At 30.9% G+C, this 23,384-nt stretch overlaps 1 protein-coding gene and 1 long non-coding RNA gene across 2 annotated transcripts; one reads left to right on the plus strand and one right to left on the minus strand.

Moving 5' to 3' along the window:
- The first annotated feature begins 246 nt into the window (after window positions 1-246).
- Window positions 247-8,452, plus strand: LOC114132792 (uncharacterized). Its single transcript, XR_007605926.1, has 6 exons — window positions 247-937; window positions 2,739-2,881; window positions 6,560-6,783; window positions 7,340-7,533; window positions 7,611-7,721; window positions 8,332-8,452. It is a non-coding gene; the product is annotated as an uncharacterized LOC114132792 (long non-coding RNA).
- On the minus strand, window positions 7,713-23,370 carry LOC114132791 (transcription factor glial cells missing-like). The gene is given in 7 exon segments (XM_027998368.2): window positions 7,713-9,636; window positions 10,349-10,460; window positions 17,964-18,214; window positions 19,687-19,704; window positions 19,707-19,935; window positions 21,513-21,633; window positions 22,837-23,370. Coding segments are annotated over 7 exon segments (1,881 nt in total). The 5' UTR covers window positions 22,851-23,370; the 3' UTR covers window positions 7,713-8,500.
- Window positions 23,371-23,384: the final 14 nt, after the last annotated feature.

Here is a 23,384-nt window from a genome sequence, read left to right on the forward strand (position 1 = left end):
TATAAATATAAATGAATAGAAATTTGATTGCGTTGAATTTTCTTGAACAAAATACAAACAATTAATTTCTTTTTGTCGTCGATTTTAAGTAGGTACCTATTTATGAAAAAATTGTCAACTTTTTTTTATACATACATACTTTTTATTAGAAAATATTTTTAATTTGAATCAACTATTATTACAGCTAAAATAAGGTTAATATACTACATTACTTTACTTTACTTTACATTACTTTAGAGTTGGGAATATTTCTTGGTAATAATAATTATATATTTATATCGCACTCATCATCCATGCAAACATATTTTTGAAAGCGAGAAGAATATTTTTGTTCAAATTACTAAGTATATAAGTTATAGGTACGAACAACAAATTGTACCCAAACATCCTGTTAGAGAGTATTGTAAAAATAGATAGAAATACCTACAATATTCGGCCAATTAGCAGTTTTGTATATTAGACATTTATATACGTTTGTACATTTTTATCTAAATAGCTGCAGCTCGACCATACTGTATCGTCTGATCAGTGCTCGCTCGATCGCTGATATTATTGATAATATCATACTTATTATCTATTAATAATAATAATATACATTGCCATTGGTGTTTCTGCGTTGTTGTCGAAAAAAAAATTTAATTTTCATTCCGATTACTGATTAAACATCCCATAGTTTTGCTTAATGTTTCCAAGACGAACGTCCCGTCACCACGCCGCTCCGGTCCAAATACTGGAAATAACAGAACCTAAACGGAATTTGGAAATATGTTATTTTTTTTTACAATTTTGTTTTTCGTCGTTCAACTCTCCCAGAAACATGTGTGAAGAGGATTTCTTGAAAACACCAAATCGCGTACACACGGCATATTATATGCGCGCCAAGCCGGATGGAGTTATAATCATGCCATGCCTACGCGTTTTCACGCACAATACCAAAGTGAGTATAACTTATTATAATAGTAGGTATCTATACTAATAAATTATATGTTATACATTATTCACATATTATTACCTATATCGTAACAACATTGTTATCGACGTAAAAATAATTACTAAACAAAGACATATTGATGACAGTATGTAACACTATAATATTTATTTATACGAGTTTGCTATTGCGTAGTTAATTTCGGCTTAGGTGCCGTGTAGCTTAAAATAATATGATTAAATCGAACGAGGAAAATAACGCGTAGTTACGTGATGAAGTTGTTATTTTGTACAACAAACTCGGCACATCGCATATAAATACTTAATAAAAGTAGGTAGGTATTTTAAATATTTATTTGCTTGTTTTTATTTTTTGACACCCCATCAACTAATAGGAATATTGTTGATTTATAAAAAGAATTGAATGTTTATGTGCAAGTAGTTCATTAATAAATAATTGCAGATAAAACTAAAATCAATTAAATTTCTAAAATATTTAAAAATTTAAAAATGAGCAACTAAAACTAAGCAACTCGTCAACTTTAAATACTTATATAAACAGTTATTTTATAATGAACTATTCAATTGAATTTAAATTTTAATGTATCAAAATACGTAAAAGAATACTCTGCTCCAAAATATTAATTTAAAAATGTATATTGTAAAAAACTTAAAATATAAATAAAAAAAATATATATATATTTTTTAAATGTTATTTTATTTTGAATAGAAATTATGTAAAAATATATTTTCAAAAACGTTAATAGATTTTGAAATAATAAGTGTTGTTTGATAAAAGAACCACATACTGTAAATAATAATTAAACTAATATTTTTGGTCTTTGAATAATTTTTTTTAAAAAATTATTTTGATTTTATAGCTTGTTAAATTGAAAAAAAAAATAAAACAAAAAAATAATCTTCCCACATAAACTAGAAAAGAAGCTAATAAATTCATACATAGGTACATTAAAAACAGTATTTTGGAATTAGGAAATAGGTAAACTGACCTAATCTTTTACTTATAATTAATTTATAATCATAATAAAATTATATAAAATATTTTTATATAAGCAATGATATTTTCAAAATATGTTGATTAATAAATTATTCTATAAACCTATTCACACTGTTTTTCCTTAGCCCTTAGGTTAAAAAAGTTATAACAATAAATAAAATATGTACCTATTGTACCTACATATTACCAGAGTAACTATGAAAAATTTAAAAAAATTATTAACACTGCATTTTTTCAATTCTAATTTGGACAAAATTAAATTAATAATTGAAGGATAAGAATGTAAGTTAGAACTATTCGTAGGTACTTCAAACATTAAATGTGTATTATTATATTTTTAAGTGCACACAAATATTTTTTCACATTCAATGTTTTTGGTAAAAAAATAATTCAACCTATGCTGTATATTACAATAACAATAAATTTAATAACTTTAATAGTAATAATATATAAATAGGTACATGATAAAATATACTTGATAGGCTGACAGACCGTCTTCATTCTGTATTACTTTTCATATGCAATGATTTATCATTGAATTTAAATTAAATACATAAACATTACAGTGACTCACTATAGGTACTTAGTGTTGTGGTAGGTATACGTATACTCAACACCTACTTAGGTACTGTACAGCAGAGCAGTCTCCCATTTTTAAGAAAAGGTTTTTTAGAAGATTAAAAGATGTTAAATGCTATATTAAATATTATAAATCGAACTGTGCATCAAATTTTCCAACCTGAAACTATACGATGAACCACCACAAAGGACTTCATTAAAATTTTTTTTTCAGATGAACGAGCCTCAGAAACGTCGTACCCGCATGTGTTGTCCTCGTCTTATTAACGCCTTACATACCAAAACTTACTTAATATTTTCAACTTAATGTTGTAAGCTTAAATGTTTGAGTGAACTAATCTATTATAAAACTTAAAGGTAAGAATATTATCTGTTTTAAAAATATAAATTATTTTTATAAAAATAATGAGTAGGTCGCGTCGTTGTGTTCCACTCGTAGTGGTGGTTAAAGATTAGTAGACGAGTCGCTATATAGTGCTTGTATATTGCACTTGCAACTATTTCGGACTGTGTTACCATGCAGGCCAAGTCTTGGAAATGCAGCTTTTAAAGTATGGTTTCCTTGCAGCATCATTGCGTCAATCAGTAGAACTACTATGTCCGGACCGGAAGTTTACGTTATTTGTTTAACCGCGTCCTAACGCTACAGAAAAACTATTAAAATTATAAACGAAAATCTTGTGAATACCTTTAATATTATATAGTATTATTAGTATAATATGAATTATGTTGGAAAGTCTCACTTCAATTCAAAAATAAAAATTAACGCTATGTTCATTATTTATAATTTTTTATTTCATACTTTAATAGGTAATAATTTCAATTAAAGTTTAGTGTAATGTGAAAATTCTTTGTAATTTTTAAATCTGTAATAATAATTTATTTTTGAATATTAAAAAAAATTAAAATAAATAAACAACAAATATATTAATAAAAACGGTATGTTGTACTCAAATTTGTTTGTTTTTACAAATTACAGGGTAGGTCTAAAAATTGCTACCTATCAGTGACATATAATTCCGTATAAAATCTTTAATACTTTTATATCATTAAGCATTTGAATATTTTTAAAAATACAGTTGGTATAAGTCTGGCCCACCCGGCTACCCGGTGATCGACGGGGGGGTCATACTTAAATAGAAAAAATATTAAGATTACCAGCGATTCCGGACTCGGATTCCAATCAAATCAGTTTGTAAACATTGAACCATTGATTATAAATACTATAGTATTTAATATATTATTTATTTACCAGGTATATTATAATATTATTAAAATGTATTAAAAGTATTATTTTAGATTTGTATATTTTATTAATTAATTATTTAATGACAAAAAATGTTAATTTCATATTAAATGTACACGGAAAATGCAATTACCTTTATGTTATAAATTTATAAATATTATAAATGTAAAAAACTTTTTTTTTGTTTTTTGTAAAAGGGTCCGTTGTAAATTACTGTGCCAGGGGGGGGGCAATCATAAGCCAGATAGACACTGAATGCAGTGGTCAAGCACAAACTATGTTATAATGTTATAAATATTATAACATTTATAGGTATTTTATGAATATAAATACAGAAAATATAATCCTAAAACAACTAGTTCTATAAAATATATAGTGATATAATGTAGCGTTTCCCAAACTTTTTCTCTTTGACCCCCCTTAATAAAAATTAAATTTTCGTTTTTATATTACATAGTATTTTCAATTTACGTTCTCGGACCCCCTCCGGTACACGTGCAGACCACAGTTTGGGAAACACTGATATAATGAACTATACATGTACTAACATACACATATTCGTATCGTCTAGAATCTTGATAATATAATGCGACTTAAAATAAAATACAGAGTTAACTACCTACTAATTTTAATTTTATGAAAAGTTAAACCTGTTTACGTCGTTGGTCTATATATTTTTCACACATAAGAGTTCATACAATGATTACATAACAATATAAGTTACGATTGTGACAGCCATATCACGATAATATTATAAGTGTTTGAACATAAATGTAACTAAACCTTTAAATCTATGTACTTGTTTGTTCTAGGTCAGTGTTTCCCAGTCTTTTAAGTACCACGAACCTCCTAAATTTTAAGAAAACTAAGAACTTTTTTATTCTGCTCATCAAAAAATGTGTATTTTTATTACTTTACGTTACATTTTATTATTATTATAAAAAACTGCAGACCACCTAGGTATGACAGGCCCACTGGTTGAGACACGCTGTTCTAAATTGAATATGGATCATTCAAATTTATTCTGTCATTAAATATTATTTTGATACACTTTAGCTAAAAGTATTAGATATTTCAAAATTATATTTCTATATACCAACGGAAAAATATATTAAAATATCAATAAAATCGATTGTAGTTCGACCCGATAGGTCAAACCACAATACAAGTTAAACATTTAATTATATTTTTCTCTAATATATCATGACAGGGTTTGGGACTTTTAGCATTTGCATACCCATCATAGGTGATGTAAAACATAGCAGATAATTACAAAAATTTGTTTGAGTGTTAATACACTCTATATTCTACACTCAATGAATCGAAAACCATGTATAGTTATATTTTGCAAAGATTTTATTTTTATTATTAATCAATAATTACTAATAAATTACAATGTTTTTTATATTTATATGAAATAATCATTTTTTAATGACTCTTCAAGTGCTTTTTTTCATTTTTAGTGCATATTTTTAAGTTTATCGGGTCTTATATATATGTGTATATTTTAGTGCTTTTTAGTGCTATAAGTCCCAAACCCTGAATTCATAAGTACCTACCTAACATTTTAAAACGAATTGGTAAATTAATTTTGCTATATTGGATACATAGAAATAAACAAATATGTTTTTAACTCTGTCCAAGACTTAGGGTCTAGTTAAATGTATAATATACATTATTGAAATATTAACTGCAAGATATTTAGTAGATATTTATATTTTATAGATTCAAGTATGGTAGATATAGATGCACGGTTATTGAGTACTATTTGGGTATTAAAAAAAAAATAAAAACTTATCAGTACTCAGTAGTATATTATAAAATAGATTATTATAACTAGGGTTAGGATGTTTATGATTTTGCATACTTTTTTTAGGTTGTCCAATAGCTTCCATTCTTATATACAGAAATGTGTCTCGTGATATCTATATTCAAAATATCAAATTTTTATTTTGCATATATTTTACAATTTTTTATTTATAAGTGCATAATTTATGTTTTTCAGTTTATAAACGCATATTTGACGGTTTTCGATGAAAAATAACATAATTTTATGGTATAACAAGCAAAACTGGAAAAAATTTCGGTGGGGGGGGGGGTACAACATTTTTTTTAAATATATTGACACTGAACGTCAAAAAGTAAAAAAAAAACGTTAAAAATATAAAATTTGATTATTATCGTTATTAAAAACATAATTCGTCATTATAATACTCAATTCACATAATAGTTAACTATTTAATAATAAAAAAATATTTCTGCTTTTAAAAATTTCGATGAGGGGGTCCGGACCTTCCCCTCAGTTAAGGCCTGAAAACGAACACATAAAAATAGCACCAACACAATTTTTTGATATTCTATCTATTAATAATTAAAGTTATCTTTATGAATTTATTGAATTTTTTTTTGTTCACATTTCTTTATTTTTTAATGCATATTTTTCAAATTTTAGTGCATAAGTGCATACATAATATCATACATTTTTTAGTGCATAAACATCCTAACCCTAATCATAACATAACAATTAAAAATGAAATTTTTATTATAATTCTCAAGTCTGGTCATAGAACTTATATATTTTACTATGTAGAATTAAGTCTTTATGACTAGTTAACTGAATAATTGTGAACTTAAACATATATTTTGGATATAATACTGTACCATTGGACATAACTATTTTGTGATTATAATGTTTAAAAGTTTCGGGTTTTTTTTTAAAGGTTATAGCTGAGGAGTTTTCTTTTTATAAAATTGGTCATTTTTTAATGTATCCGATTTTTCTTTTACAGCGTCCAACAATACTATTTGTAGTTATTTCAGTATCGCACAATAGTTTCCATGCATTGACTTAATAATCTAACACTAACCAACTAATAGGAGATACATAGGTATATAGGGAGGTGCTGAAACATCCACAAGCTCTAATTCAGCACCTCAGTTCAAAAACATCAACAATTGAAAAGTAGTCGATTTAAGAATATTGAATACTGCACCATTTCACCAGGACCTATCAGTAAGTTTCGCTTTGGTTTTTGAAAAATATGCATTATTTTAATTAATAAATATTAAATTAAATTAATATTTATCAAATAAAATATTTTTTATTCAGGAATACATTAATCACAGTAATTTATATGTTAGTTATTTTTAACTTTACAGACATAATTATATTTATGTCTACACGCCGGCCCAGTGATTAATTTTTTAAAGGAGTCCTAGTTACGAAATAAATTACCAAATAAAATAGTTTTTAAATATGTTTACTACTCTTAATAGGTACTTAATGACCATAATAATACAATTCAAAATTTTCTGTTTTTAATACAAGCGTAATTATAAAATTTAAAACGTAGAACAATGATTTTGAGTTTAACTATAAATTTATAAGTAACCCGAGTCTGACGAATACAGTGCGTGTATTTCTATATAAGTTAGTCTGCTTCTCACGAGTTACACTTTTAAAACTAACCAGTCGTTTAACAATATTATAAAATAGATAATCATAACATAAAAACAATATTATTACAATACATAAGATATTTATAAGTACTAAGTATATTAAATTACAGGTGCAGTTTTGCTTATTATTTGCAAGTTATCGGGTCATGGAAACATTTAATACCTACTTACAGAAAATTTAAGTTTTCAAGACTCGTCTATTGACTAAACTGAAAATGGTTCAGCTTAATAAACAAATCGCCTCCACGGATGGTCGCTTATACAAACATTAAAAAAAAAGTCCAAAGGTGTCGGATTTGATAAGGTTTGTCTTTATAAAATTTATAATAAACGTATCCGCTTTTGACATTAGTTATACCGTACTGTTCGTACTTATTTCAGTATTGCACGAATATTTTACGTGCACTGTCGTCGTAAAAATAAAAAAGAAAAAATGTTAACTGACCAACAAGTACACGTAGTCAAAGAATCGAAAAAAAGCAGTCAAGCCATGTACGTATTATAATTAACTTTCATTTAACAATAATCTATAAATATAAATAATAATAAAAAAGGCCAATGTGTGAGCATTTTGACAACGAGTAGGGAAAAAATGAAGAGACAAAAAGTGAATATTTTTCATATTAGATACGGTGAATAGTTAAATTTAAAATTAAAATTTCATTGTGGGGAAAAATCTATAACCGTAGTGAAAAAAATGTTTCGTAATAGCTGTTACGTATGACAAAAGGTTAGGTACCGGTAAAATTGGCGACGTTTACAAAAAAAAAAAAAATAATCATCAACTGTCGTCAAAATAACAATCCATCACCCGTGGATTAAAATATTCGTTATAACTATATTATATTATTATATAAAAAATAAAATTAATAATGATCGAAAAAAAAAAAAAACGTAAGTAGGTACGTACATTCAATAGGTAAATTGAGAATATAAAAAAATAAGAAACAAAATTGAATATATATATATATGCTAGCGATTTAAAATTTCTAATATTTTAAACATATTTCAAAAAACCAAAAAAAAAAAAAAAAATTTCACGCCGTCAAACACGATTTTTAATTACAAATTTTTTTATAATATGTACACACGCACGCCGCAGAAGAAGCGCAGATCAAGTACACATCACGCGCCGTGGACAGCTAATATGGACAGCTAATATGGAACGTTTTCACATAAGTATCCCAGCCGGACACGCTGATCGCCCCATACATAGTATTGGCGTATACAGTTTTACAGCGCTGATCAACGGCCTCGGCTGGTCCACACGTTCATTGATCGATGGTCGCAGACCAAGTATGCATATCAGCTGCGTTCAGCTGGAACTCGTTGAACGCGGCGGCGTCGCCGCTGTTGTTGTTATTATTGGCTTCGGCGCAGTAAGCGGAGTCCATGTAAAAATTGTTGTTGGCCAACAAGAGTTTGGCCGGGTCGAGGACCATATAGTCGACCACGTGCGCGGCGGACACGACGTCGGAGGCCGACATGGGCCCGGCGTCCGAGCCGATAAAGTCCATGGACGAGCCGTCGCTGTGCATGCCGCCGCCCACGGAGTAATCCACGTCTTGCTGCGCCATCGGGTACATCAAGTCCAGCGAGTCGGGGCAGTCTTCCGTCTTGATGGCGGTGTACTGCAGCTGCTGCTGCTGCTGCACAGAAAGCTGCTGCTGGTGATAGCCGACGTCGTCACCACTGCAGTTCTGCTGCATCATCATCGGATAGCACGGCTGTTGCTGTTGCTGCGGCTGCAGATGGTGATGATGCACCGCGGCCGCCGGCTGATGGTGGTGGTAGTCGGCCGCCGCCGACGACTGGTAGTGTTGCCATCCGTTGTCGCCGCCGCCGCCGCCGCACTGACCGCCGGGGCTGCTCTTGTGGATGGTGCCGCTGCCCAAGTCCAAGACGGTGGTCGGCGAACACTTGTGGTAAGCGGCAGAAGAACCGACGGCGTCCTGTCCCGTCGTCGCCGTCGTGTGCTGCAGCTGGAACATGTCGTCGTCGTTGGCGGTGGCGGACGTCGGTTGCAGCATCGGTTGACCGCAGTACACCGCCGACGCCGGTTGCGGCCCGGTCACGAACCCAAAGTCCACGACGGCCGACATGTTTTGGACCGACGACGGCTGCTCGGACTGGAGCTGTTGCAGCACTTGGTAGTTCTGCAGCCCCGACGACGACGACGACACCCAGTCTTGGTTGTGGTGGTGGTGGTGGTGCAGATCGTCATCACTGCTACTGCTGCTGCTGCTATGGTTGTTATTGTGGTGATGGTGGTGGTGATGACGATGAGATGAGTAAGCGGCTTGCTGATGCTGGAGGATGGCTGTGGTGGCGGGCTCGGGTGCCAGGCGGCTGTTGTTGTTGTTGCACACGCAATAATAAGGAAGACACGAGCAACCGGAGGAGGAGTCTGTAATAAAAAGTAATAAACAAATCGTCAGACACTATATTATATGTTATTTGATCACTTGTATATACTGTATTATAATAAATAATAATTATTGATGTAAAAAAAATAAGTTTAAGTCCTACCACGGTAACACATCTAATATTGTTCAAAATTGTCATAGTTTTTTTTTTTTTTTTAATTTTAATAAAAGTCAAAAGTGCACAAAAAAACAAGGAGTTTTTATTGATAAATAATTGAACAAGTGTGAAATATTTCACATTGAAAAATATATTTTTTTATATATATATAATTTTGAGTTTTTTGGTATGTTTCATGAAGTAAACACTAAATGGTCACTAAATATATTTTGGTTTACCTTTGATGATTATAAATTAAAATTTTAATATAAATAAAATAATATATATTATTAATAAATAATAATACACTAATATATGATTTACAACCATAATTTATAATTTATAATAAATTAATATAATTATAATTCAAAAATTATAATACAAATTATACTATGCACCTATATTAAAAATATTTCAAAAAAATTAATTTCATGAAATTTTAGAACCCCAGTTTAAATTGACTATTGATTAATTATGATATCGACTATGGCAAGTAGTTAAATCCATGACTAAAAAAATCATGTTTAAAATGGAATAAAATTAAATCACTTTTTATGGTCTATAAAAACAAAAGAACCATCAACTAATAAACTTACTTATATTTCGAGTCTCTGAAATCAACTCTTGAGATAGTTGCGTACTTAAATACTGTTTGCGATTTACATTACTAATAGCAGCTTTCTGTTTTTGACTTTTTAAATTTAATACCTGAAAAATAAATGTTAATTAATTTCATTGAAAATATATTATTGTTTAAATTATCAGATTTTACAAAATTATAAATTTAATTCTTATTTCCGTGGTTCTTTTATAATATACATTGTATATATTATCGGTCTTAGTATACACCCGCTTAATTAATATTATGTTATCATGTTACATATTATGATAGTATCAAGATGCTCTCGTATAAAATTTGTTAGTACCTGACATAACTTATTTAAACTACCTATTTTTATCATGCCGAACTGAAAAAACATCTTTTTTTTAAGTTATTGAAACGTTTGTCATAGGTTGAACACAACATCATATGTAAATACAACTTATTGTAATTGGTTTATTAATTATATTAATATACATTTGTTTTCTACTTTACAATGCATACGATTAATAAGTCGATTGCTAATAAAAATAGTGTACTATGTTCGTGTCGCTTCTTAATTATTTTTTAGTTCTTTCTAAATATTTTACTAGTGTACACAAAGTGTGTACATTAAAAAAACTCAATCAAACGGCATAAAATAATTATTGTTTTTACATAAATAATAATATCGTATTTAAAACATTATTTTATTATAGTATAAATTACATAATATTGTAATATAGTAACCAACGAATTAGTATACCAGTATATTATAGTCTAAAATATTATTTCCAAAAAGTTTTTGGTTTCAAGTGTTTAGGATTTTTGGCCTCTACTTGGTATTTAGTCTTAACTGCAGATTTCTGCAACACATCTCCTCCTCCAGCTATATCTACCACTTCTTTCACCTTAGGAGGGGGGTTCTTGGATGGAAATGTGGGTCGTTTCAATGGTTTTTTCTTTATTAGTTTTTCTGCAATTACGCTTTTTTCGTACGACTTGTGTTCCTCGTGCCAAATTTTTCCATACGTCATCGTCATGAGAGAGTAAATGTCAGGTTTAGGTTCAGTTTTCATGTACGAAGGAACAAACTGTTTAACGTCCACAAACTTCGAAGAAACAATTTGATCTTTTAAAACAGCCTTCTTTGAGGGTACAAATGGTTTTTTATTTTTATTCGACGAAGTACTCGAGTTCAAAGACTTTAAAGACGTGTAACTTGGTGCGTTAGACATGGTATTATTTATTATCAGATTGTTACGTTCTATTTGAAATAAATATTATTTTCATAGTTCAAATTACACAATATATAAGTGATTAACAAAGAAAATGTTGGGCGTAAAAAGTTTAAAACTACCAGAGGAATAATTAATTATTTGCGTTACCATTGCATATATTATAATAAAATACATCGTCTATATACTTTTTAGCCAATAAAAACAATTAATGGCCAGATGTACTTCTATTATCTTGTAAATCATAACTAAAATGAGAGAAAATAATATGTTAACTAAAACGTATACGATATAGTAATTTTTAATATTTTAATCCGACGTACGCCATCGACAACATCCGACACAATATTATATTACATCGAACGCCGTACACAACATTTAAAGATATTGCATTTTACAATATTAAAATATTATAAATGTAAAACTAGTGATTAAAAGTCAAACTTGTGAATTCCGTCGAACGTTTTTTGCCTCGGGTTTGTTTGTATAAGAATGTACAATCAACAGAGAAATCGAGTTTTAGTATTTATGATTTGACCTACAATATGTTGTCAAAATCCATTCACGTTGTCCGTACCATTCATATTCATATAATATATTTTATGATTCATGGACAACAGACTAGGCGTTCTTTTTTTTTTTGTATGTGTGCCAGTGTTTATTATCTATGAAAACCTACAATTAAGGTTTTTTTTTTTCAAAGACAATACCAAACGGATTTAATTATTATAATTCGTATACGTTGTACGGGCAGGGCTGACCAAAGTATAATATAACAGTATGCAATAATTTATGTTTTTTTTTTTTTTTGTAAAAGGTGTACATCTCATTCGTTGCTCTAAATTATCGAATGCAATTATACAAGTACGTATACGTAATATATTATCTATTTCGTTTACGGTCAAAAACGTTAGCGAATTTGCCACGGTTTTTAAGTCCCGAGGACTTCAAAGACAAGTCGATTAAATACGTTTAGATTTTTATAATAATAATCGTCGCGTTCTTGGCACAATCCATAATAGCACCGCCGCGATACGTTTTGAACATAACAATATTATCTAGAGCGCGTTCGAGTTGAATATCAATTATTATTTAAGGAAACGACACGTATATATTTTAAAAAACGAAATTATTACAAAAAAATAAAATAATATTTCATTATTTTTGGTCGTATAGTGAATAGAGATCGTGACAAAACCGACGGTGGGCCTCGTAACCGACCGCAGTCGGGGCACAGCCTGTCGCCGGCGTCTCGACGATATGGCGTCGGAATTTAAAGCGAAACACACGTCCATCGCGTGGATCGGGATCCACGTCACACAATATTTTAATAGTAATATTGTTATCGATATCGTTTTTAAAAAACGGATAAAAACGAAATCCGCCTTAAAAAATATTATATTTTTTACGCGGCGCGCGAGCACACACGATCGCGGCGTTTATTCGCCCGAGGTTCCGCCGCCGGCCGGCCACGTCAAATCGGGTGCCGGCTGTGGGTCTGGACAGCCTGGGCCGCCGGACCGGGGCCGGTCTGCGTTCAACACCCACCCCGCCCACCCGCCTACCGAAGACCGCGGATCGCGCGACGGCGATAAACGATTTTATCGTTCCAAAAATCGCGGCGGGCGCCGATGTCGTCGGTGCGACACGACGACGACGACGATAACGATATCGTTACATTGTTATATATTATACTGTTGTTGTCGTAATTATTTTTAAACGGCGGCGGAGAAGTTTCGCGCGATAATCGCGTTACCGCGCGGGCGCGACGGAGGATGAAATTAACGCGGCACATCGTTTGCACGCCCGACACGGCGGCGGCTTTCGCCGTAAGCCCATATGTAAACACGCACTGTTTGCGCCGCACATCACCACGCGACACGTTATCCGCAAAACGTTCGGCGCGCCACCCTTTTTCTTAAAAAAAAAAAAAAAAACCGTTTACCATATCGCGAGTATTAAATATAATATGAGCCAAAACTCTAAAAGCGTTAATATCAGTCAGTTGTGAGGTATTATTACGGGTGGCGGCCTCGAGAAAATACGCGATTATTTCGGTTCGACACACGACGACGACGACAAAAACACACATTATTTCGTGTTAGTTAACCGCGGTTTCGTATATTATTACTATTATTATAGTTAGCGAGATAAATGCCGAGTGAAAGAAATACGTTTTCAAAACACCGTCCAACAAAGGCGACGACTTCGGAATCAAATCCGGAAATCACGTCGTTATTGCGGTGTACAACAGTGTGAAAATATGACGCCGTGTCGGAAATAGGTACCTATGTATTATACATAATATGATTTAATGTTTATCACAAAATTAAATTCGAAAATTCGAATCGACAATAATGTTTAATAAGTATACATATAATGAATAATTAATTTTTTTATTAGTTTATTACTCTAATTACTCTACTTCTGATATAATACAATAAATAAATAAAAGTACCTATATAATAAAACACGTATATTAATTAGATAAATGAATAAATAAATAATTAATATAATATAATAAATTAAGTTAATGTATATTAATTAAGTGCTACTATGCTATATTTTAAAAGTTGTATTTTTTCTCGCTTTTTTCCGCCTTTATTAGTATATGATCACTATTTCTATCTCCAAAAATTCACAAAATTTTTGAAAAGACAAACTGTGGTTTGAAATTTTAGACATTTAATAATTTATAGCGTCCAGTTGAAAGGTATGACTGTACACTGGACAGGAACCAGAAAATCTGTACTGTCCAGGCGATAACTGGACGGTTGGCAACCCTACATATTACCACCTATATACGAATAATAGGATGTGAATTGTGTTAATATCGTACGAGTACACACAATATTGGACAATCAAGAATATGATCGATAATAAGACTTGTTGCTCTTATTTCTGATAATATAAATAACCCTATAGGTCTAATTAGTCTTTTTTGATAAAATATACAGATATACAAAGATTACGATACGAATACGATGCGATACGTGATCTCCGCTGGTATAGATATATAGACATGTTACTGCAGTAGTCAACGTTATTTTGTAAAGAATAATTTACTACAGATGGCCGTTACGTGTTTAATAATATAATATACGAGCTGACGGAATGGATACACGCCCAATGCGTATAATAAACGACCAAACTTTTTCTCAGTAAACTCCTCGGTATTTCTAATTTTAATTCGAAAAACCAATAAAATAATAGTTATAAGTATTAATCATAAGTCAATATACAATATTAAAATTATTTTATTTTAATATTTCGTATCCCAAAATATAAGAAAAATTATCCTAGGAAGTCAGATAGATGAACGATGCAAGAAGTTCGTTATGTAAGCGAGAAAATACATTTTCTTCCAAATCGCGTTTATTCATCGTCTTAATCTTCCGAAAACTCCGCAATAGAAATTACTCGTCAAGTCTAACCGATTTTTCTATAAGAGGGTTAACGCACAGTACGTAGAATAATTTAAATTCAACTCAAAACTCGTACTTCGAATAATGCACAAACAATTGAACAGTACGGGACACAACGTCATTTTTCAATTTCCTCGCGCCCACCGTAGTCGCGCGTACAATGAATGCAATTGCATCAGGCATTATATACGCCGATATATCTGATTCCTATAGAAAATATGTATATTTTCAAAGTCAGCTCAAACAAAATGTGACAATGACAAACAGCAAGATAGTCGTGTAAAACCGTAATTTTGATATTTATCTATTATCTTTATGCACGCATGGCCGCGGGCAGGACCGACGAGTCGACTCGGGTGTAATTCGATCGATCCACGTTCCACGCCCACGCTGTACTTAAATATCAAAAAAGTTAAAATGTTAATTTATAAAAAAAAAATACCTAGATTACAAATGACAATAAACAAAAATCTCAGTTCAAAAACGGAAAGTTAGGTAATATTAACGGAAAACACACGCTTTACCCCAAACAGTCGCCGACTGCACGCGTTTGTCTTTTATTCAAAGCATAATATTATCATATTTTAACCTGCACCATTCCTTTAACCTCCCACGCTCACACTGCGCTTTAAATCTACAGGTATAGTGCGATCAACAGCGTTAAAATAATGCAACACACACACACACACACACACAGTCGTTTTAAACATTTTTATTACGCGTAATTATAAATCAATACGATCGATGCACCTCTGTGGCTTGGTCGTCGGTGCAATCACGGTTCCACACACACATTGATTAACATAATTTAAAACGATCGAGCACAGTACGAATACTTCTACAACGACAACAATATTAGACGGCCGACACGACACGACGTGATTAGACCCACCTCGGGCCGACAATATTATTATCATCGAAAGTCGTAACTCGCAAACGATCTGAATAATAATAATATTTGTTATTAAATTGTGTACAGCGTTTTATTTGCGTTACCGACGACGTTCTCTGAAACAATCGTATAAATAACTCGCGCGCACATTACAATATTGCCTTTCAGCACGTCGCTCGGACACCCCTCCCGCCGACCCGCCGCGACAGACTCGGGTTTTCGCCGAAATGATTTATACGGCACACACAAATTGAATTAACATACCTACTGCACGCGCGCGCGCGCGATCGCCCTATAATTACACACACGCAACACGGGAATAATAATAATAAATATTAATTCAATCGCTGCTGCAGCGATATCGTTTTGGGTTTAGAGCGTCTCCGAGCGAGAAATGCCGTCGAGCGATAATATACGGTCACCGTGTCGTACGATTCATTCCCAGAGATTTCGCTCAAAAATCCGTCCAATTATCGCCGTAATATACACGAGGAGAACCGTACGCAGCGCATTATCGGCGGCGGCGGTGTCACGAGACGCGCGATAAAACCACCCGAGACGACGAACAACAGACCGGAAAGACGACGCGCCGACGTCTGTACACAATGACAATAATTATATTTTGGTCAGTTTATAATATTATTATCGTGTCGTGTAAGCGCGGGACGAATGATTAAACGCAAACAAGTCGACTTCTCGGAAAATATTAAGCGAATCGAGTTTAGATCATACACTAATACTTTTACCGGAAAAATGTATAGTTTTGATTTAAATCGTGAAAATAATTAAACGACGAAAACGCGTCCTTGATTATTATTGAACGATTCCAGAGAATTACTTTAATACTTTAAATATTATATATACACACATAATTATATATGTTATTATCAACCTCTAGGCACGAGTATTTCCTGCAATTAATCAGTGCGAGAACCTTTTAATAATATTATTATCATCATTGGAGACGGATTTTCAGAACTATTTCTATTTAGTATAATATTTTAAGCATCAAAATTAAATTTTATACAATATCTATGTAAAAATAAAAACATGTAATTTAACATTTGATTATATAGTGATCAATACGAATTACGAAGAGGATAAAAGAGCAATCGGTCGACCTGTGTGCATAAAGCAACTCCGACGTACAACCGTTTTATTGTAAACACTGGTTTCAGTGGTTTCGCTTTCGTCATTGTGTATTCATTGATTTACAGCGCGTCTCAACACACGCACACACACACACACAAAGCCAGAAATGATAATGATCAAGCTATTGAATAGACAGATTATGCTGTCCGTGCCCACTGTATATCGTATAATTATTGTTATTTCATGTTATTGATGACCACTGTACTTGTTTGCAGACCTACCATATTATAATATTATACATACTCATATATTTAGTTTTTATTAATAGTACCTATTTTTTTTTTTTTACTGATATTCCTCCTAAATCTTCAACACTACATATTTTATTATTTCATTAATCAATAAGCTATTTTTTATCAATATATTAATTACAGAGTTCAGATTTTATTTAAACCTATTTCCGAGAGCAAATAATTCAACGGTAATGTAAACGTAATTATTATACAAAAATATTACACAAGTAATGAGACGGGATTTAAATGATTTTATCACTAAACATACTTTTACTTTTAAAATATTTTATAATTATTATCAAACATACTTAAGTACATTTAATTTATCACTTAAAATTAAGTAAATAAAAACGTAAACTAATAGACATATTAAGCTACTATTATTTATTTTAATATTTTAGTTAATGTACATTAACTGTATGTCTGTATGAATAAGTAATTGTACCTATATTACGATATTAATTTTATGATTTTTGAAATGAATTAATTAAAATTTGTATTAATTACTATAGGTATCTACATTATTTTTGCTAAACACAAATATTAAGTGTATCGTTATATTGTATACGCACACATTGAATGATTATTACTAAAGTATATCAAATCGTACAAATATTGTTATGCTACACGACTATTGTATATTGGTAGTTAACTGTATATTTAAAATTCAAAATTTGTAATAAAAACTTACTTTGTTATTGAAAGGAACATCACGAGATAGGATCATGCCGAAGTTTCGAATCTTGCGGCTGGTGCCAAAGCTTCTTCGTGCTTCTGAAGTAGACTTGGCTTCAGGTCTTAGGTGATCATGAACACCTTTGGCTTGAAAAAATATTGCATACTCTGTATGCCTCCAAAAATGTGTGACAGGGTAACCACAGTGTCCTCTACAGGGCATTATTTCTAAGTGACCATGACACTGTCTATTAGGACATGGTTTACCTAAAAATAATTATTAGTAGAAAATAAATAAAAATCATATTCACACACATTAAAAAATTATCAGATTTAGTGGTACCACCAGTGGGGGAATACCCAGATGTTTAGCCCTCACCCTAGATCCGTACTTAAAGATTTATATCAAATGATTAAATTGTACTTAGTATTTTTTAGTATATTAATTGTAACAATAATATTTAATATACATTATATTATGGATTCTTACCAACAAAAATTCTTTCGACTATGCTACTATTACTACAGTAGTAAGTACTAAGTATTTCCGCAATCGTAGGCTGAAGTAGTAATGTTGTAGTTCTGGTCGTTGGACAACCGTTAACCAGAAGAGGTGACATTATTATTATAATGATATTGATTTATAATTAATTTGGGAATTTAACCTTCATTGTTAAAATGTACTTAACAATAATCTTAACAACTAAAATTCGCATCATAAAACAATGAAAAAAATTAATCTAAATACTAGTGCAATAGTGCATACATAATTAGTGGTCTTATTTGTCATCAAGTTTAATATGTATAATGCTCATTTAACTTTATTAGAATGGCTATAAAATATTTCATGTTATATACTATATTATGCATGACAATTTACCGTCACATTACATAATATTATGGCATAAAAAAACATGGTTTCCATGCGATTAAAAAAAATGTTAAATCCCGTCTGTTTGATTATTGAGAGAATTTTTTCACTATTAATTTGTGGTAATTTTTATTAGGTACTCTCTAAATCTTTAACATTCATGCATAGCTATTACAAACTACGTGGAGATGTATTCAAACAGAGCCAACATCTATTATTTTTAATAATGATGGACTAGCGTCCTTTTGAAAATAATAAAATATATCAATGGTTTAAAAATCAATTGTATTTTAAAAAATATTAAATAGGTATATTAATATACCTATATGTACTCAGATTCACAGAGTTGACTCCGTGAATATTCTAATCCTCGGGTTTCCAATAATCTCTCTGAAAATCGACCTAGTCGACTAAAATAGAAATTATTTGTGATGATCGATGTCCAAAATCCACGGATATATAGAAATCTTAATGTAAAAAAATATGTAAAATGTACTCCCCCCCTTTAGATAATTAAATATAAGGTCATAACCAAAAAATTGCCAATTATAAAAAAATGTAGAAAATAAAAATTAATATTAATAGGTATCAAACTAAAAAATAATTATACTAAAAATCTATAAATGTCCGATTAATTATTAATCTAAATAATAACCTGTACTTATTAAGTTATTATTCATGTTATTGTTGCAAGTTATTTAATTATATACATCATACATTTACTTAAAAATATTAAAATTTAACTTTATAAAAAAGAATAATGATTTTGAAAAACAAAGTTTATAATTTAATAAGGATTTTCTAGCACATATTAATTTCTTAAATGTATGTTTATTTTAGATTTATTAATGTAATAACCATTATTTACCTTGTTGTTTTTTTCGAGCTTGTCACATATAGCTGGTCTTAGGTGAACAGTGTCTCCAGAAGGAAGAATACATCTTCTAGAGCATAGCAAAACACCTAGACACGATTTCTTTAATATGTGCACATTGTGGTTGTTGGTGTTTCTCATTGCCCATCCAGAAGCGTGTCTCTTTGCTTCTTCACAATTAGGTGGGTATACCAAGCGACAATGCCCATCAGCCCATTCTTCCCATAAATTGAAGTTACTCACCTACAAATGAAAATATAACAATGATAATTACAAAAAAAAAGAATCACGACAGAAACAATATGAAAAAATACTACAAATTCAAATGTATTTCTATAAATAGAAACTAAAATGTCAAAAACATTAAAATTAAAGGTCTAATAAATTTAATATTACTAATATAATATTAAAAGACGAACACAAAAATATAAATAGGAATTGGTACCCTCCCCAGAAAATAATAAATAAATTCAAGCTCTATCTGTATGTAATGAAATTACATTTTATATTATAAATAGTTGAGTTATAATTTCTTAATAGCAAGTTAACAATAATTAAAAAGCTTAAGGTTTAATAAGTAAATGATACAATAAAGTATCTATAAGTTAAAACATATTTTAAAATAATAACACAACATACAACTCGTACAAGTATAATCAAAGATATTACGGTAAAGATGACTATATTTGTGTTGGCATGAAAATAATATTCGTTATCATAATGAATGAGTAATAGCACTAATCAGTATTTATTATTAAAATACTAATCGCTTATTATTAATTGGTAATTTGTTATTATCTACCCATTTACATTTACCTGTTGTGTTTATTGAATTTCAATATGAATAATAAATATTTAATTTGTTTTAAAATGCATCGATACTTTATCGATCTTCATTGAATAACAATACAACAAAGCTATATTTGTACAAATGTTTGTTGGACAAAAATTGGTATTTAACAAATTTATTACTATACAGATCATTAAAAACTATTTCGGAGCTTTTACTTCTTATAGGTATCACTACATCAGATTAAATTAATAAAACATTTTTAAACCAATATTTTTCAAAAAAAAATTTCAATTTATTTATAATTATTTAATATTAGAATTACGAAATATGTACTATATAATACACTATACACACAGTACTAATTACACAATATAGGACATATTGTATATTTTATGTATGTAGTTTCAAGAAGTACCTAACCTAAAGCTTTTGGTATAAGGCACCTTCAAAGTCAAAGCTATCGATTGAACATGGAAATATAATTTTTCAATTTTTCAACACATGAATAGTTCATTACAATATATCTACCTTCTATTAGACTTTATCCAATTAAAATTCTTTTAATACATTTAAAATAGTTCAATTCCTTACGTAAATAAAAAATTATAATTTGAAATGCAAATATTCAATATGTATTTATAACCTAACGATAGACAAACGAATTTTGTTTTTAAATAAACATTACCACTGTAATTATTTAAGATACAGCCAAAATATTATTTTAAATTTGTTTCAGTTTAAATATTAAAGGTATATTCTCTTAAAATATAAAACAAATTTCTCTTTAAAATATTTAATAATAGATTTCTATACTGAAACAACTCTTAAAACTTAAATTATCAAATTTATAATAAATATGTATATTGTATAACAATATTATGTATAATAACAAGCATAATCACTTATTATATAGATTTGGACTGTATTGATGAACAATTTACTTAAAAGCATACCAATAAATAACGTAAAGCAACATTTTTTACAAATAACTAATAAAAATATATAGGTATATAATATCAAAATTTACCCTGGGAATGATCGAATCGTTTATGTCCCAATCTGCAATTCGAGAAATGGATTCTGCAGGAGGTCTTCCACGAGAGTAACTGTATTCATTGCTCATGCTTTGGTTTTCGTATTCTTGTTTACTAAAATATCACAAATAAAACTTTATAATTTCTTGTATTTATTAAAAGTCTAATAAATATGTTGTACAAAATATGTACATTGTACCTATTATTATAATACCTCCAACTGTTAATAAGTCATATTGTAGATCTTAGGTTTTCAAAATATTAATAGATTTCGTAGAATATTAGCCATTAGGTATTAGCTATCTATAGGTATACAACTGTTATAAAGCAATGCGTTGTCGTACGGACTATTATTGATTTAGATTCTAAAAACTATTGAAACGATAAATGGCTTTAGTCAGATATTCGGGAATATCGGTTTAAATATAAAACAATATTCAAGAACAAATTTGTGAACAAGTCTTGGAAAGAAACGAGGAATAAAAATAATATGCCAGATATCGTTATAATTTATACCTAGTATGCCATATATATATATATATATATACACACAAACATACAGCTATATACATATATAATATAATAAATTAATTGGGTATAGTATTAACTATTTAAATTGGATTTTTCATAACAGGAAATAAGCAGTGACAGCAGTTAAACCGGTGTATAATTGACTTAGAACTGTAATTATAGATAGTTCAAAAATTAAGGAGTTTATGTTAACTATTTATAATGCTAGACGTACAAAGAGTATTTTTAAACATAATATTATATATATATATATATTTAAGACTAGACAAGTAGGTATAGTAAGTAGGTACAATATGTAGGTATAAATCATCACCGTACGCGCATATCGCGCACGGAGATTACCTACACGAAAAATAGCGTGTCGACGTTTTCAAAACGATTGATTAATAAAAAAATTACGTACACAAGCACACTTAAACGCGTTTAATTATGGCCAACGTCTCTCAATAATTGTACTAGACGGACGACGATATATTTATATATACAATTAATAGAGCTACGCGATTAAAAAACGATAAACTTATTATAATATATATTTACTCGTACTCTTAGGTATACGGTTAATACCTAGGTACGAGAACGTCCTCGACGTCGCGCCTAATATTAGCATAATATTATTGTTATTTAAGTCTGCGGACACCTACCTATAGGTATATTATAAGCTTATAAGACACGCTATCATCGAGTCGCCGATTTACGAGACACGCGAAATATCAGAGATCAAATGCAACGGCGTCGCGTACGCCGAAACGTAGCCGCGGACGGAACAATAAATGATTTACTCACAAAATGACGACCATAATCGAAGTCCAATCTGACTGTCTTCCGTCGGCGGTCTCGCGTGCTGCTCGTCGCGGCGGCGGCGGCGGCTGATGTACCGATGATAATAATATTGCTATCGCGTATGGTCGTTTACCGCTGACGCCCAAAGGTGTTCAAAACGGCGGTGATGATAACGACAACGACGACGACGCTATAGAGAGAGACATCGAGTTGAAAGCCGATAAAAGGACCCGTGTAGTAGTAAGTACACGCCGGATATCGTTAAATCGTTATCGCGTATACCGTCGTCATACAGGTATTATACAAAATACGATCGAGCGACGAACGCCGTTTTCGGGACCTCTGTCTGAAAACGACGATGACGATCGGCGGTGGCGCCGCGAGAGAAAAACCAAAAAAAGAAAAACGGGGGGGTAAAAAAAAAGAAGAAAAGGCCGGTGGACACGGGCGCGCAAGAGCGTGCGACGGGACAGACGAACGAACGCGATGCGTGCAAAACGATCACTGATCGACGGCGGCGGCGGCGTCGATCCTGTTGCTTGTGTCCGGAC

Source organism: Aphis gossypii, chromosome X (genome assembly GCF_020184175.1).
Source record: "Aphis gossypii isolate Hap1 chromosome X, ASM2018417v2, whole genome shotgun sequence".
In the NCBI taxonomy this organism is placed as follows: Eukaryota; Metazoa; Arthropoda; class Insecta; order Hemiptera; family Aphididae; genus Aphis; species Aphis gossypii.